Source organism: Bombina bombina, chromosome 6, assembly GCF_027579735.1.
Source record: "Bombina bombina isolate aBomBom1 chromosome 6, aBomBom1.pri, whole genome shotgun sequence".
Lineage (NCBI taxonomy): Eukaryota > Metazoa > Chordata > Amphibia > Anura > Bombinatoridae > Bombina > Bombina bombina.
The window spans coordinates 478124306-478141797 of record NC_069504.1 but is presented as its reverse complement, the minus strand read 5'-3'; the positions used below and the strand labels follow the sequence as shown (position 1 = coordinate 478141797).

The 17492-nt window shown below is 40.7% G+C and overlaps 1 protein-coding gene across 7 annotated transcripts in view; it reads right to left on the bottom strand.

Annotated features, from left to right (window-relative positions):
- Nucleotides 1-17492, bottom strand: part of HERC1 (HECT and RLD domain containing E3 ubiquitin protein ligase family member 1) — a 683410-nt gene that overhangs the window by 510543 nt on the left and 155375 nt on the right. For all 7 annotated transcript variants that reach the window (XM_053717285.1, XM_053717288.1, XM_053717289.1 and 4 more), the window contains exons 16-17: nt 12643-12795; nt 849-981 (exon numbers count right to left, since the gene is read on the bottom strand). In XM_053717285.1, the coding sequence (XP_053573260.1) occupies nt 849-981; nt 12643-12795 (286 nt within the window). The remainder of the gene's footprint in view (nt 1-848; nt 982-12642; nt 12796-17492) is intronic.

Here is a 17492-nt window from a genome sequence, read left to right as displayed (position 1 = left end):
AGGTAAAAGGGATTTTTTTTTTTTTTTTTAAATAATGATCTCATGGTGCTTGGATATTGCAATATCAAAATTGTGTAAATACTTTACTGCTCACTTCATTGCATATATAACAAGATACCATGGGATAAATGTAGAACTTATCAATAGAATAAATCCACATCATATCTTTGATTAATACCATGAGGATATCGAGTTTTCAGAGTGAAAATCCAAAAAACTTCTCTGCAAAATACTTGTTTTTGTCTCCTCCTAGGGGGTCCTTAGCAATATGTTCTATCCCCATTTAACCCTGCTGGTGGAAATGTTTAGCTATGAGGGTTCTAGAGTCAGGTTGCCAACAAGTGTTCACTGATTCTATCTTTTAGGGACCTAGTAGTGACCCCTCCATTTTGAAATAGACAATTTGCATGTAATAAGATAAATTACATGATTTGTATTAAATGTAATTTAAGTATTGACAGAATACGACAAGCCGGTATTTGTAGAGCTATAGGTTCTGGATTTGCACACACAAGTACAGCTTTTTTGGGTCCAATATCTCCAGTTTTATTGATACGCTTCAATACTCTTTCTCCAATTGTGTGTGCCTTCTTGGCTACACATTGGATACCATTCTCAATTATTTTACTATAACCAGGATCTGTATAGAGGATAGGATGCCTTTTAATAATATTACAGATTTTATTATATTGTTTGCTATATCTTGTAACAAAAATATGTTACAGCGTTGCGTCATATGTGTACGCTTTATAAATAAACAATAACATCAACAGTATAGAAATGCAGGGCAAACGTTGTTAAGAATTCCAGAGGAAACTAGCAGGGCTAAATGTTGCTGTGATACATACCTCGCATCTTCTCTCCCACACTCCCATTACATGGACTTTCTTTGAGCAGGGTGGCAGAACGGATATAAATATCTTTGGCATGGGGCAGCAGGAGTTGCAGATGTTTGTGGAGGAGAGCAACGCTACTGGAGTTCTGATAAAGAAGACAGAGCAGCACAAGTTAAATAGAAATCACATAAGAAACCAGCATGACTTCAAATACTAAATAAAAAATGGGGTATCAAATACTAAACTAAAAGAGGGTTATCGCCCTATCAGAGCAGTACACTTCCAGAGATAAGTAGCAGAAACTGGCATGTAGATCAGATTCTACAGATTATAAAATAAATTATAAATACATACATACGTGTGTATGTATGTATGTATCAGACATTCAATATTTAACTTTTTTATAAATTACATCTTAATTTATCCAAATTAGAGCACCATGTAACTAGTCTCTGTAGTGAGTTAGCAACTGAAACGTACACTCCTCACAGTGCTAGGGTTAGTTTAGACAGCGTGAGGAATGTAAGTTTCAAAAATAATAATCAATTACAGAGCTGGTCTATTAGGGGCAGGAAGTTAGTTGTTGCTTTATTTTTGTTCTAATGTTAGACAAAAAACGTTGCCTTTAATGGAGTACTATATACAATATAGCTATTACAGTTGTAGCCAGTGATGTGAGGGCTTATAAAAAGGAAATAAAAACACAGACAAGTTCACTCTCAATTTTAACAACTGTAGCATTAACATTTTCAATAAGTGTACAATAAAAAAAACATAATTTATGCTTATCAGATAAATTCCTTCCTGGCAGGGAGAGTCCACGACTTCATTATTTACAGTTGGTAAATACAACACCTGGCCACCAGGAGCAGGCAAAGACACCCAAGCCAAAGTCATTCTGCCGAAGGGAACAAAGAAAAGTAGAAGAAATAATATAAAAAGGGAGCCGACCATCAAAAAATAAATTACGGACAGGGTCGTGGACTCTCCCAGCTAGGAAGGAAAGGAATTTATCTAGTAAGCATAAATTATGTTTTCCTTCCATAAGGCAGGTAGAGTCCACAACTTCATTTCTTACTGTTGGGAAAACTATACCCAAGCTCCAGAGGACACTGAATGAATAATGGGAGGGAACAAAAAAGATGCGGACCCTATTCTAAAGGGGAACCACAGCCTGCAAAACTTCTCTCACGAAAGCTGCTTTAGCTGAAGCAAACACATGTAAAATTTCGAAAAAGTGTGTAAGGAGGACCAGGTAGCCGCCTTACAAATCTGATCCATAGCGGCTTCATTCTCAAAAGCCCAGGAGGAAGCCACTGCTCTAGTTGAATGAGCCGTTATCCTCTCAGGAGGCTGTCGCCCCGCTGCCTCATAAGCTAAGCGGATGACACTCCTCAACCAGAAAGATAGGGAAGTCGTAGTAGCCTTCTGCCCCTTACGCTTCCCTGTATAGATGACAAACAAAGAGGAAGATTGTCTGAATTCCTTAGTAGCCTGAAGATAGAACTTCAAGGCACGAACCACATCCAGAATGTGAAGCAATCGGTCCTTCGCTGAAGAAGGATTAGGAAACAAGGAAGGAACAACAATTTCTTGATTAATGTTACAGTCCAACACCACTAATTTAGTACATAAAACCACCTTATCAGCATGGAAAATAAGATAAGGGGAGTCACATTGTAAAGCAGAAATCTCATAAACTCTGCGCACAGAGTCAATAGCCAGCAAAAAAAAAGAACCTTCCAAGATAACAATTTAATGTCAGCAGTATGCATAGGCTCAAACGGAGCCTGCTGCAAAACACTAAGAACAAGATTTAGGATCCACGGCAGAGCCCCAGATCTAAACACAGGTCTGATCTTAGTCAGAGCCTTAAAGGACTGCACATCCGGAAGCTCAGCCTCTCTCTTGTGCAGTAACACCGACAGGGCCGATATCTGTCCCTTCAGGGAACTAGCAGATAGACCCTTCTCCAGTCCATCCTGGAGAAAAGATAAAATTCTGGCAACCTTAACCTTATGCCAGGAAAAGCCACACTCTTCACACCAGTACAAGTAAGTCCTCCACACTTTATGGTAGATACGACGAGTAACTGGCTTACGAGCTTGAACCAGAGTGTCGATAACACTCTCAGAGAACCCTCTTTTGGCTAAGACTAAGCGTTCAATCTCCATGCAGTCAGCCTCAGAGAATCTAGATTTTGTTATTATCATCACGCCTCTTACATCCCCCAAAAGGGAAAGCATCCCAAATCCACATCACAAGTTTTGTCCTTGAATAAATCGAGGAACACCCAGGAGTGTTGTTTTTACCATTCTCCTATCCTCACAAGGTACTTTTACTTATTGCCCACTATTGAGATATATTTTATCCTCTTACCATCTATCCTTAGAACTTTTCCTCAAACCATTTTATCTGTTGGTCAATTGGCCATTATTATTTAGCTTATCTGGGGAGACGTCCCCGGTTTTATAATTATTTTTAATTGTGCAATAATTTGTGTTTAATCTATAGCCGTGTCTTACATATTTATCATTGTATAGCTATTTTTTTACAAGTATTGATTTATCATTCCTCACATTTTTAGTGATCTGTATTTGTTCTGTCCAAATATATTTAGTCCATTTTGTAAACACATTATTTGCTTCACAAGCTGCATTTGCCACATTGATTATTCACCACGCAATCGTAACACTAAATCTCTAGCAAATATATATATATTCTTTATTCACATCTCACCCTAGCTGATCAGCGCTCACACTTCTCTTTTTACTATTGTAGTTATTAATTTATTTATCCTGGAGGAGATATTTTAGTGTTAGCTGGTCCCTTATTGTCCAGGGCGCTCTTTCTCTGTCTGTTAATGGAATGCATAGGCTCAAACGGAACCCTCTGCAATACCTTAAGGACCTTGTTTAAGCTCCATGGGGGAGCAGACTGCCTAAAGACAGGCCTGATTCTAGACAGAGCCTGAACAAAAGATTGAATGTCAGGAAGCTCAGCGAGTGTCCTGTGCAATAAGACTGAAAATGCCAAAATCTGTCCCTTTAAGGAAGTAGCGGCAAGACCATTCGCCAAACCCTCCTGGAGAAAGGACAGAATCCTGGATACTTTCACCTTGTGCCAAGGATATCCATGCTTCTCACACCAAGACAAGTAAGTCCTCCACACCTTATGGTAGATGCAAGGAGTGACTGGCTTCCTTGCCTGAACTAGAGTGTCAATCACAATTTCAGAAAAACCTCTCTTGGCAGGGACTAAGCGTTCAATCTCCACGCAGTCAGCCTCAGAGAAACGAGATTTTAATGTTGAAAGGGACCCTGTTCAAGCAGATCCCTGCGACAGGGTAACCTCTATGACGGAGAGGATGACATCCCCACCAGATCCGCAAACTACGTTCTATACGGCCATGATGGAGCAATTAGAATGGCCGAAGCTCGCTCCTGCTTGATGCGTGCCACTACACGAGGTAGAAGTGGTAACGGTGGAAAAATGTAAGCTAGGCTGCATCCCCAAGGCACCGCTAAGGCATCTATCAGCTCTGCCTGGGGATCCCTTGATCTCGACCTGTATCAGGGTAGCTGGCAAATGAGTCTGGAGGCCATGAGATCTATCTCTGGCGTTCCCCATCTGAGATAAATCTCCGCAAACACTTTGGGGTCAAGAGACCATTCCCCCGGATGGAAGGATTGCCTGCTGAGAAAGTCCGCTTCCCAGTTGTCCACACCTGGAATGTGGATTGCTGAAAGCGAGCAGCAGTGGGACTCTGCCCACTCCAAAATCCGAGACACCTCCCCCATTGCTAGGGAGCTCTTCGTACCCCCCTGATGGTTGATGTAAGCCACCAAGGTAATGTTGTTGGTCTGGAATCTGATGAAGCTGGACGACCGCAGAGGAGGCCACGCTCTCAGAGCATTGTAAATTCCTTGAAGTTCCAGAATATTTATCAGAAGGAGAGACTCCTCCTGGGTCCATTTTCCGTGTGCCATCCTGGCACCCCAAACAGCTCCCCATCCTGCGAGACTCACGTCCATGGTCACAATCTCCCAGGATGGTCTCAAGAAGGATGTCCCCAGGGACAGATGTTCCGGACGGATCCACCAAGAGAGGGAGTCCCTGGTCCGAGCATCCATGGATATCCGCTGTGATAGATCTGAATGATCGTCATTCCACTGTCTCAACATGCACAATTGAAGAGGTCTGAGGTGGAATCTGGTGAAAGGGATGACGTCTATGCTGGAGACCATGAGCCCGATCATTTCCATACACTGAAGGGTTTGAAGAGGACTGAAGGGCAAGACAGGTGGACGCAATCTTCCTGCGTCGCTGATCTGTGAGAAATATTTTCATGGACATAGAGTCTATTATCGTGCCCAGAAACTCCACCCTGTTACTGGGAACTCTTTCCCGAGTTGATCTTCTAACCATGAGATTGGAGCAACAAAAGAAGAGCCCTTGAATGATCCTCTGCGAGGCTGAACGACGGCGGCTGGACTAGGAGGTCGTCCAAATAGGGCGCCACAGCAATGCCCTTGGATCTGGCCACTGCAAGTAGCGCCCCGAGAACCTTCATGAAGACTCTCTGGGCTGTCGCAAGACCGAAGGGGAGGGCCACAAACTGGAAGTGTTGGTCCAGAAACGCAAATCTTAAGAACTTGAAGTGGTCCCTGTGAATTGGAACATGAAGGTAAGAATCTTTCAAGTTTATTGTCGTCATGAACTGCCTCCCTTGAACTAGGGGCAGAATAGATCTGATCATTTCCATTTTGAACGATGGAACAGCCAGAAACTTGTTTAAACACTTTAGGTCCAGAATCGGGCGGAACGTGCCCTCCTTCTTCGGAACCACAAAAAGATTTGAATAGTACCCTAGACCCCTTTCTGCTTGGGGTACTGGTACGATAACACCTAGAGAGATCCCTCACACATTCTAGAAAGGCCTCTCTCTTTTCCGGTCTTGAAGACAAGTTTGAAAGGAGGAATCTGCCCCTGGGCGGATGGGACCTGAATCCTATCCTGTAACCCTGGGCGACAACCTCCGGAACCCAAGGGTCCTGAACATCCTGCAACTAGGCTTCAGAGAAGAGAGACAATCTGCCCCCTACTTTGTCCGGAGACCGGTCGGGGCCGCCCCTTCATGTCGATTTTGTCTCGGCGAGCTTCTTGTTCTGCTTGGACTTCCAAGACTGAGCAGGCATCCAAGTTCCCTTGGACTGATCCGCTTTTGCGGCGGGCTGCTAGCTCTGGGTCTTGTCCGCACGAAAGGGGCGAAAAGTAGATCTTTTAGGCTTAGCCTTCTTATCCTGTGGTAGGAAAGCTCACTTGCCTCCCGTAACCGTGGATATGATCGAATCCAATCCTGGACCGAACAGAATCTTTCCTTGAAAAGGCTGAGACAACAGCCTCGACTTAGAGTTCAAGTTCGCAGACCAAGACTTTAGCCACAGAGCCCTGCGAGCTGAAACGGAGAATCCTGAAACCTTTGCATTCAGGTGAATAATTTGCATATTGGCGTCACAAATTACCACAAAGAGATTTGAATAGAATCCTAGACCTTGTTCCCTTAGAGGGTACAATAACTCCCAGGGAGGATAGGTCCTTTACGCAATTTAAGAAGGCCTCCTTCTTTACCTGGTTTGAGGATAGTCGTGACAGAAGAAATCTGCCCTGGAGGGCAAGAGTTGAATCCCATTCTGTAACCCTGGGATACTATGTCCACAGCCCATGGATCTGGGACATTGTGTATCCAGGCTTGACGTCAGCGGAAGGCTTCTTGTTCTGTTTTCTCTTATTCCAGGGATGACTGGATTTCCAAGAGGATCTGGATTGGTCTGGTTTGGAAGAGGAAGACTTCTGTCTCTTAAAGTTGCGAAAGGAACGAAAATTAGAAGTCTGATGGCCCCTAGGTCTATTCTTCTTGTCCTGAGGCAGGAAAGAACCCTTTCCACCCGTAGTCTCTGAAATTATTTCCACCAGACCTGGTCCAAACAAAGTTGTACCCTTATAGGGTAAAGCCAAAAGCGTAGACTTTAAAGAAACATTAGCCTAACAGGACTTTAACCACAGAGCCCTGCGTGCTAGTACAGTGAAGCTAGACATCTTAGCTCCCAGTCTAATTATCTGCATATTGGCATCACAGTTAAAGGTATTTGCTAGTTTAAGAGCTTTGATCCTATCTTGGATCTCCTCTACCGTAGTTTCCTCTGTAATAAGATCAGCCAGGGCATCACAACAATAAGATGCTGCACCCGCAACCGTGGCGATACTTGCTGCAGGTAGCCACTGTAATCTTTTTTAAGTAATCCTCCAGCTTCTTATTCCTGGGATCCTTAAGAGAGCAACTATCCTCTATAGGAATGGTAGCTCTCTTAGCAAGAGTAGAAATAGCTCCTTCTACTTTAGGCACAGTGCACCAAGAGTCGTGAATAGAGTCAGCAACAGGAAACATTTTTTTAAAAAACAGGGGAAGGGGAAAAAGGAACCCCTGTCTTATTCCATTTCTGAGCTATAATTTCAGACATCTTCCTTGGAACAAGAAAAACCTCCTCAGAAGATGGAGAATCATAAACATATCCAATTTAGAAGACTTTGTGGGGGTTGACAACAACTGAAGGTTCAGAGTAATCTAAAGTAGCTATAACCTCCTTCAGTAATAACCAGAGGTGTTCTAGTTTAAATCTAAAATTTACCTCTTAAGATTCTGAAGATTTTTCTACCAAAGTGTCAGAGTCTGAGATTTCACCTTCAGACGCTACTGAAGTATGCTCCTCATCAGACAAATGAGAAAGGTTGACCAGAGCAGAATTAGAGGGGTCAACAGGCCTTACTAGCAGACAAATGTTTAGATTTCCTCTTACGCTTACCCGAAGTAGGGAAAGCAGACAAAGTCAGCGATACCACAGAAGTTATCTGCGCTGCAAAATCCCCTGGAAAATATACACCACAGGAGGTTAAGAGGACACGCAAGGCACTGTATGCGAACCTGATAAGGCTTGGGACGTTTGAGGAAAAAGCTGAGGCATATCCAGAACAGCTATATCCCGAGAGGCATTAGGATCACAAGGGGTTAACTTATCCTTATATTATTATTTTTTTTGTTTATTTTTCTAAACAACTGGAAAAAAAATTGCATAGGCAACAATTGGGACTTTTAAGCAAAGCAAACATTTACCCATATTAATTTAAGAACCTTTTTCAGATTCCATTGCAAAAAACGATTCCCTCAAAAAATAAAATTTAAAAATATAGATAAAAATGAATAAATTAACTGAAAAAAGCTTTGTAAATATAAAATCCAAAAAAACGGCACCTGTCAATTTAACCAGAAAAACCTCAGAGTGCCTGAGGCTCCTACCGTACCGGAGTCAAATAACCCACTAACAAGGGAACTCTCCAGATGAGGTGACTTATGAACAAGATCAGATCAGCAATCCAATCGTAAAAAATACAAGCCACAGCAGTCCAGGCTCAATAACTGACTAAACTCCACTCCTCACACACACAGAAGAGCAGAGAGTCACGTGAGCGGACTGAGTGAAAAATTAAACTGCGCCACAAGTCTGTTAAAATAGGCGTGTAATTCAAAATGGCTCATAGTACAAAAACATAACCGAGCCATAACAGCCTCATAATCGTTCGGACTACATAAAACAAATGTGCCCCTTGCCATATGCTTTGTCCTTTTCTAATAGAAGTTTAGATGACTCAAAAACTTTCCACACAGTTTGATTAAGTTCTAAGCTTATATTAACCCCTTAGACTCTCTTGCCAGTGTTAAAGGGACACAGAACCCAATTTTTTTTTCTTTCGTGATTCAGATAGAGCATGCAATTTTAAGCAACTTTCCAATTTACTCCTATTATCAAATTTTCTTCATTATTTATAATCAGTTATTTGTAGAGCGCCAACAGATTCCGCAGCGCTATAAACAAAGGGGGAGTACAAAACAAAACAATTATAGGGTAGAGGGCCCTGCCAAGAGTTGCACTGTTGTAGTCAGCTCTTAAGAAGGTGATCTACAAACAGCTGGACTTTTAGGCTTACATGCTAAGGGGGTTCAGGGGATTGCAGTGGAGGAGAGGAACTGGTATTAGGAAAGGTTAGCGTAGGTTGTATGCGTCCATGAACAGTAGAGTCTTTAGGGAGCACTTGAAGCTTTTAAAACTAGAAGAGAGTCTTGTGGAGCGAGGCAGAGAGTTCCACAAGATGGGAGCCAGTCTGGAGAAGTTCTGTAAACGGGAGTGTGATGAGGTGACAAGAGAGGAGGAGAGTAGGAGGTCATGAGCAGAGCGAAGGGGACGGGAGGGAGAGTATCTGGAGACAAGGTCTGAGATGTAGGGGGGAGCAGTGCAGTTGAGGGCTTTGTATGCAAGAGTGAGAGTTTTGTGTTTTATCCTAGAGGCAAGAGGAAGCCAGTGAAGGGATTGGCAGAGAAGGCTACACTGAAGATACGGTTTGACAGGTAGGAAGAGAGCCATGAAAGGGCTGTGTCACAGATGCCGAAGGATTGGAGGGTTTGGAGCAAAAGAGGGTGGTCGACAGTGTCAAAGGCTGCGGACAGATCAAGGAGGATAAGCAGAGAGAAGTGGCCTTTTGATTTAGCTGTAAGTAGGTCGTTGGTGACCTTAACAATAGCTGTCTCTGTGGAGTGATAGGGACGAAATCCAGATTGCAGCGGGTCAAGAAGGGAGTTTAACGTAAGGATATGGGATAGGCGTGCATATACTAGCTTTGAAGCAAGAGGGAGGAGGGAAATAGGGCGGTAGTTGGATGGGGAGGTAGGATCAAAGGAAGGTTTTTTGAGTATAGGTGTGACCAGTGCATGTTTCATCGATGAGGGAAATGTACCAGTGCTGAGGGAGAGGTTGAAAATGTGTGTTAGTATCGGGGTAAGGGTAGCAGAGAGAGAGGGGAGCAGCTGTGAGGGGATAGGGTCAAGGGGACAGGTAGTGAGGTGAGAGCGCAGTATAAGTGCTGAAACTTCTTCCTCAGTAACAGGGGAGAATGAACTAAGTTTCAGGTTATGAGGGTTGTGGTTGAGTGAGAGTATTTGAGGGGGGGAGAGAATGGAATCTCTTGGTATCTTTATTTGAAATGCAAGAATGTAAGTTTAGATGCCGGACTATATTTGGTGAACAACCTGGGTTGTTCTTGTTTATTGGTGGATAAATTAATCCTCCAATAAACAAGTGCTGTCCAGGGTCTGAACCAAAAAAACTTAGATGCCTTCTTTTTCAAATATAGATAGCAAGAGAACGAAGAAAAACGCATAATAGGAGTAAATTAGAACGTTGCTTAAAATTGCATGCTCTATCTGAATCACAAAAGAAAAAATTTGGGTTCAGTGTCCCTTTAAGCATACATTGTGCCTGCAAATTCTGCCCACAAAAAAGTATCTAAGAACACTTAGATAATCTATGTCCCAAATTTGATCCACTAGAGGTTTTACCTCTAAAGTGCTATCCTTCAGAACCAAGAAGGAAAATGCACTTACCTGTGGATCCAGCTGCAGGGCAGGTAACTGCTACATACGTATGAACGGTACTCCACTACCCGTCAGGAACCTGTAGTAAAAGAAAGAACAGAGTAATTAACTCTGGCTTTCTACAAAGAGGTAGCAAAATGTTAGAAGTAAAGCAAAGACTTCCTTGCCGCCTTCTAACTGCTAAAAGCCACCACTACTTTTACTCAAAAGATTGACGTGGACACAGCTAGACCAAAATCCTTGCTTGCAGGGAAAATACCCATAAAACAATTACAATCTTCAGACACCAACTTTGCACAACCTCCATTGACAGAGGTAAATAGAATGACTGGGGATTATGGGAAAGGGAAGTTACACTTCACAGCTTTGTAGGGGTGCTCTTTGCCTCCTCCTGCTGGCCAGGAGTTGAATATCCCACTAGTAATTGGAATGACATAGTGGACTCTCCATGTCTTAGGAAATAAATCCTAACTACTCATGCATTTTTCAAAAATTGCACATTAGTCCATAAGTATCCACATCCAATACGACAGCAGCACTCACCAATTCTTCATAATCCACAGATTTATTTAGACGGTCCAAAACGTTGTCTTTTTTTGCACCTTGGTGTCTCAATAAATCTTTGGATTATGACAAATTGGTGAGTGCTGCTGTCTGGATTTGGACACAGTGTCACTTTAACCTACTGAAACAATATGCAGTTCACCCACAAACATTCAACTTTTAATGCCACATGAACATAAGTAGCAAACTCAAAACTACAAATTTAAATATATCCATTATGGCTACTTCAGCCATGTTTAGCTTCTGCTGCTAAAGAAGATTTATTTTTTTATCCAACGGGCTCTATAAAAATTACTCATTTGTATAGTGCCACTCTAACAAGAACCACAGGCCATTACTCCTGGGATTCTACTCCTCGCCACTAGGAGGAGGCAAAAATACCCAACATTCCTGGATCTTTTAATCCCTCTCATCTCTCTGGTCCCAGTCTTTTCTTTCTCTCCACAGGAGAAAGGTGAAGAATTGAGGAGCTCCAGATTATTTGTTAAAAGGGGTTCTTAGACCTACTTGAGACCCATTTTCCCCTCACAGAGGAAGCATTAGAAGAGAAGGGAGCATGGAATACTGAGTAGGGACAACAAAACACCATCTGGGAGTACATATGTATGTGTGTACATATGTATTTATATGCGTGTATATATGTATTTACAGACATATATGCACATATAAGCGCACACACACACACACATACATACATATATATATATATATATATATATATTATATTATATTATACACACACACACACATATATATATATACATATTTAATAGTGTTTTACAGTGTTTGTGCTGTAAATATTTCACATTACAATGTTCATCACATATGGGGAAATGTTTTTAAAAAGATATTCCTATATATATAACATTTAAAATTATGGGGAGGTGAAAAGTGAGTTTAAAATCCTCCACTAAGCCCAAAATATAGAGAAAATAATTCATTGTGTAGTACATTAACAAATCTAGACAAGCCAGAAGGCTTGTTTTTCCCACGGAAAACCTCTGAATTACATTGGTTCCAATGCAGCAAAGGATTCTGGGTAAGATATGCAAACAAGGTTCACGACTATCTTTTTTACTTCAATCTGCTTCTACGCATACTCCCATTACGCCATAGCACCATTGTTCACACAGCTTATAAGCTTAGCTAGGGTTAGTACAGTGATTCAGAACCATCCCAGGACAGCCTGAATCCTTTGCTGCATTGGAAAACAATGTAATTCAGAGGTTTTCTGTGGGGAAAAACAAGCCATGTGGCTTGTCTAGATTTGTAAATATACTACACAATGAGTTATATATTTTTTTTAATTTTATTTTTTTTATTTTCACTCTCTCTACATACCTATAGATAAACACACACACACATATATATATATATATATATATATATATATATATATATATATATATTTAAGAATAAATAGAACATATTCTTATATGTGAATAACAATGGAATGGGAAATATTCATATTTCCTGTCGGGTTAGCACACTTGAGAAAACACGATCGGGTTTGCGTGTGGATAAGTGTGTTAGGTTTTTTTGTGCTCCGTTGAAGTCTATAGAGGAATATATTAAAGCGGTTGGTACCAAACTTGTAATACACGCGCTGCTGAATGTGTGCAAAAAGCCTCCGTCTAGCAAAGTTAATGTGTGAACAGAGCGCAAAGTACCGCTTCACTTGTAATCTAGCCCTCCCCGAGTAGAAGACAGCTCCCTTACTTTCCTCTTAATCTGTTCCCACTCTGCTTTACCACTCACCTCACTTATATTGTTAGTGTGACAATATGCCAGTAGCTGCTTCTGTAAGGAACATAGTAACTCATGGAGATGAGCAGGCTGGCTATTTTCAGAGGACGATGCACCCAAAATGGACTTGTCGCAGTTTTTTTCCAGTTCACCAAAAGCTTGATCCTAAAGCAAAAAATAATTTAGTGCTGTAGTTTTCACATGAAGAATAAACATTCGTATTTCTATTTCAAATGTATTTAATAATCTCACTTTTACAAGCTAGAATTGTACTTATTTAACTTGCTATTAAATCCTATAGCCTAGGCCCTAGGGCAATATTAAAATTTAATGAAATGCATTTTCTTCTTAATGTAACATTAAGAATAACATCTATTTACGGACACAATTGACAGATGTAGTCGGAAATGAGAAGGCAAAAAAACATAATTTATGTAAGAACTTACCTGATAAATTCATTTCTTTCATATTAGCAAGAGTCCATGAGCTAGTGACGTATGGGATATACATTCCTACCAGGAGGGGCAAAGTTTCCCAAACCTTAAAATGCCTATAAATACACCCCTCACCACACCCACAATTCAGTTTAACGAATAGCCAAGAAGTGGGGTGATAAGAAAAAAGTGCGAAAGCATATAAAATAAGGAATTGGAATAATTGTGCTTTATACAAAAAAATCATAACCACCACAAAAAAAGGGCGGGCCTCATGGACTCTTGCTAATATGAAAGAAATGAATTTATCAGGTAAGTTCTTACATAAATTATGTTTTCTTTCATGTAATTAGCAAGAGTCCATGAGCTAGTGACGTATGGGATAATGACTACCCAAGATGTGGATCTTTCCACACAAGAGTCACTAGAGAGGGAGGGATAAAATAAAGACAGCCAATTCCTGCTGAAAATAATCCACACCCAAAATAAAGTTTAATGAAAAAACATAAGCAGAAGATTCAAACTGAAAACGCTGCCTGAAGTACTTTTCTACCAAAAACTGCTTCAGAAGAAGAAAATACAACAAAATGGTAGAATTTGGTAAAAGTATGCAAAGAGGACCAAGTTGCCGCTTTGCAAATCTGATCAACCGAAGCTTCATTCCTAAACGCCCAGGAAGTAGAAACTGACCTAGTAGAATGAGCTGTAATCCTATGAGGCGGAGTCTTACCCGACTCAACATAGGCAGGATGAATTAAAGATTTCAACCAAGATGCCAAAGAAATGGCAGAAGTTTTCTGGCCTTTCTAAAACCGGAAAAGATAACAAATAAACTTGAAGTCTTTCGGAAAGACTTAGTAGCTTCAACATAATATTTCAAAGCTCTAATAACATCCAAAGAATGCAACGATTTCTCCTTAGAATTCTTAGGATTAAGACATAATGAAGGAACCACAATGTCTCTACTAATGTTGTTGGAATTCACAACTTAGGTAAAAATTCAAAAGAAGTTCGCAACACCGCCTTATCCTGATGAAAAATCAGAAAAGGAGACTCACAAGAAAGAGCAGATAATTCAGAAACTCTTCTGGCAGAAGAGATGGCCAAAAGGAACAAAACTTTCCAAGAAAGTAATTTAATATCCAATGAATGCATAGGTTCAAATGGAGGAGCTTGAAGAGCCCCCAGAACCAAATTCAAACTCCAAGGAGGAGAAATTGACTTAATGACAGGCTTTATATGAACCAAAGCTTGTACAAAACAATGAATATCAGGAAGAATAGCAATCTGTCTGTGAAAAAGAACAGAAAGAGCAGAGATTTGACCTTTCAAGGAACTTGCGGACAAACCCTTATCTAAACCATCCTGAAGAAACTGTAATATTCTCGGTATTCTAAAAGAATGCCAAGAAAAATGATGAGAAAGACACCAAGAAATATAAGTCTTCCAGACTCTATAATATATCTCTCTGGATACAGATTTACGAGCCTGTAACATAGTATTAATCACAGAGTCAGAGAAACCTCTTTGACCAAGAATCAAGCGTTCAATCTCCATACCTTTAAATTTAAGGATTTCAGATCCTGATGGAAAAAAGGACCTTGAGACAAAAGGTCTGGTCTTAACGGAAGAGTCCACGGTTGGCAAGAGGCCATCCGGACAAGATCCGCATACCAAAACCTGTGAGGCCATGCCGGAGCTACCAGCAGAACAAACGAGCATTCCTTCAGAATCTTGGAGATTACTCTTGGAAGAAGAACTAGAGGCGGAAAGATATAGGCAGGATGATACTTCCAAGGAAGTGATAATGCATCCACTGCCTCCGCCTGAGGATCCCGGGATCTGGACAGATACCTGGGAAGTTTCTTGTTTAGATGAGAAGCCATCAGATCTATTTCTGGAAGTTCCCACATTTGAACAATCTGAAGAAATACCTCTGGGTGAAGAGACCATTCGCCCGGATGCAACGTTTGGCGACTGAGATAATCCGCTTTCCAATTGTCCATACCTGGGATATGAACCGCAGAGATTAGACAGGAGCTGGATTCCGCCCAAACCAAAATTCGAGATACTTCTTTCATAGCCAGAGGACTGTGAGTCCCTCCTTGATGATTGATGTATGCCACAGTTGTGACATTGTCTATCTGAAAACAAATGAACAACTCTCTCTTGAGAAGAGGCCAAGACTGAAGAGCTCTGAAAATTGCACGGAGTTCCAAAATATTGATCGGAAATCTCACCTCCTGAGATTCCCAAACCCCTTGTGCCGTCAGATACCCCCACACAGCTCCCCAACCTGTAAGACTTGCATCTGTTGAGATTATAGTCCAGGTCGGAAGAACAAAGAAGCCCCCTGAACTAAACGATGGTGATCTGTCCACCATGTCAGAGAGTGTTGTAAAATCGGTTTAAAGATATTAATTGAGATATCTTTGAGTAATCCCTGCACCATTGGGTCAGCATACAGAGCTGAAGAGGTCGCATGTGAAAACGAGCAAAGGAGATCGCATCTGATGCGGCAGTCCTAAGACCCAACATTTCCATGCATAAGGCTACCAAAGGGAATGATTGTGACTGAAGGTTTTGAAAAGCTGATATCAATGTTAAACTTCTCTTGTCTGACAAGGACAGAGTCATAGACACTGAATTTATCTAGAAACCTAAAAAGGTTACCCTTGTCTGAGGAATCAATGAACTGAATGGTAAATTGATCCTCCAACCATGAAATTGAAGAAACAACACAAGTCGATTCGTATGAGATTCTTCGAAAATGAGAAGACTGAGCAAGTACCAAGATATCGTCCAAATAAGGAAATAGCAAAACCCTATTCTCTGATTACAGAAAAAAGGGGCACCGAGAACCTTTGAAAAAAATTCTTGGAACTGAGGCTAGGCCAAACGGTAGAGCCACAAAACTGGTAATGCTTGTCTAAAAAGAGAATCTCAGACACTAAAAGTGATCTGGATGAATCGGAATATGCAGATACACATCCTGTAAATCTATTGTAGACATATAATGCCCTTGCTAAACAAAAGGCAGGATAGTCCTACAGTAACCATCTTGAATGTTGGTATCCTAACATAACGATTCAATAATGACAGATCCGGAACTGGTCTGAAGGAATTGACCTTCTTTGGTACAAATGAAGAGATAAAATAAAACCCCAGCCCCTGTTCCAGAACTGGAACTGGCATAAATACTCCAGCCAACTCTAGATCTGAAACACATTACAGAAATGCTGAGCCTTTGCTGTGTTAACTGGGACACGGGAAAGAAAAGAATCTCTTAGCAGGAGGCCTTAACTTGAAGCCAATTCTGTACCTTTCTGAAACAATGTTTCTGAAACCAGAGATTAAGAACGGAATTGATCCAAATTTCTTTGAAGAAAACGTAATCTGCCCTATACCAGCTGAGCTGGAATAAGGGCCGCACCTTCATAGGTACTTAGGAGCTGGCTATAGGTTTCTATAAGGCTTGGATATATTCCAAACTGGAAATAGTTTCCAAACTGATAACGCTCCTGAGGATGAAGGATCAGGCTTTTGTTCCTTGTAAGGAAAGGAACTAAAATGATTATTTACCCTGGAAAGAAAGGGAAAGCAAAGATGACTTAGAAGACATGTCAGCATTCCAAGTTTAATCCATAAAGCTTCTCTAGCTAAAATAGCTAGAGACATATACCTGACATCAACTCTAATGATATCAAAAGATGGTATCACCAATAAAATTATTAGCATGTTATAGAATAATAATAATGCTATAAAATTATGATCTGTTACTTGTTGCTCTAAAGCTTCTAATCAAAAAGTTGAAGCTGCAGCAACATCCGCTAAAAATATAGCAGGTCTAAGAAGATTACCTGAACATAAGTAAGCTTTTCTTAGAAAGGATTCAATTTTCCTATCTAAAGGATCCTTAAATGAAGTACTATCTGCCGTAGGAATAGTAGTACATTAGCAGGAGTAGAGATAGCCCCATAACCTTAGGGATTTTTGTCTCAAAAAACTCTAATCTGTCAGATGGCACAGGATATAATTTGCTTAAACGTCTAGAAGGAGTAAATAAAGTACCCAAATTATTCCATTCCCTGGAAATTACTTCAGAAATAGCATCAGGGAGATAAAACACTTCTGGAATAACTACAGGAGATTTAAAAAAACCTTATTTAAACGTTTACATTTAGAATCAAGAGGACCAGAATCCTCTATTTCTAATGCAAATAACACTTCTTTAAGTAAAGAACGAATAAATTCCATCTTGAACAAATACAAAGATTTATCAGCATCAACCTCTGAGACAGAAACCTCTGAACCAGAAGAACCATTATCAGTATCAGAATGATGATGTTCATTTAAAAATTCATCTGAAAAAAGAGAAGTTTTAAAAGACTTTTATGTATACTAGAAGGAGAAATAACAGACATAGCC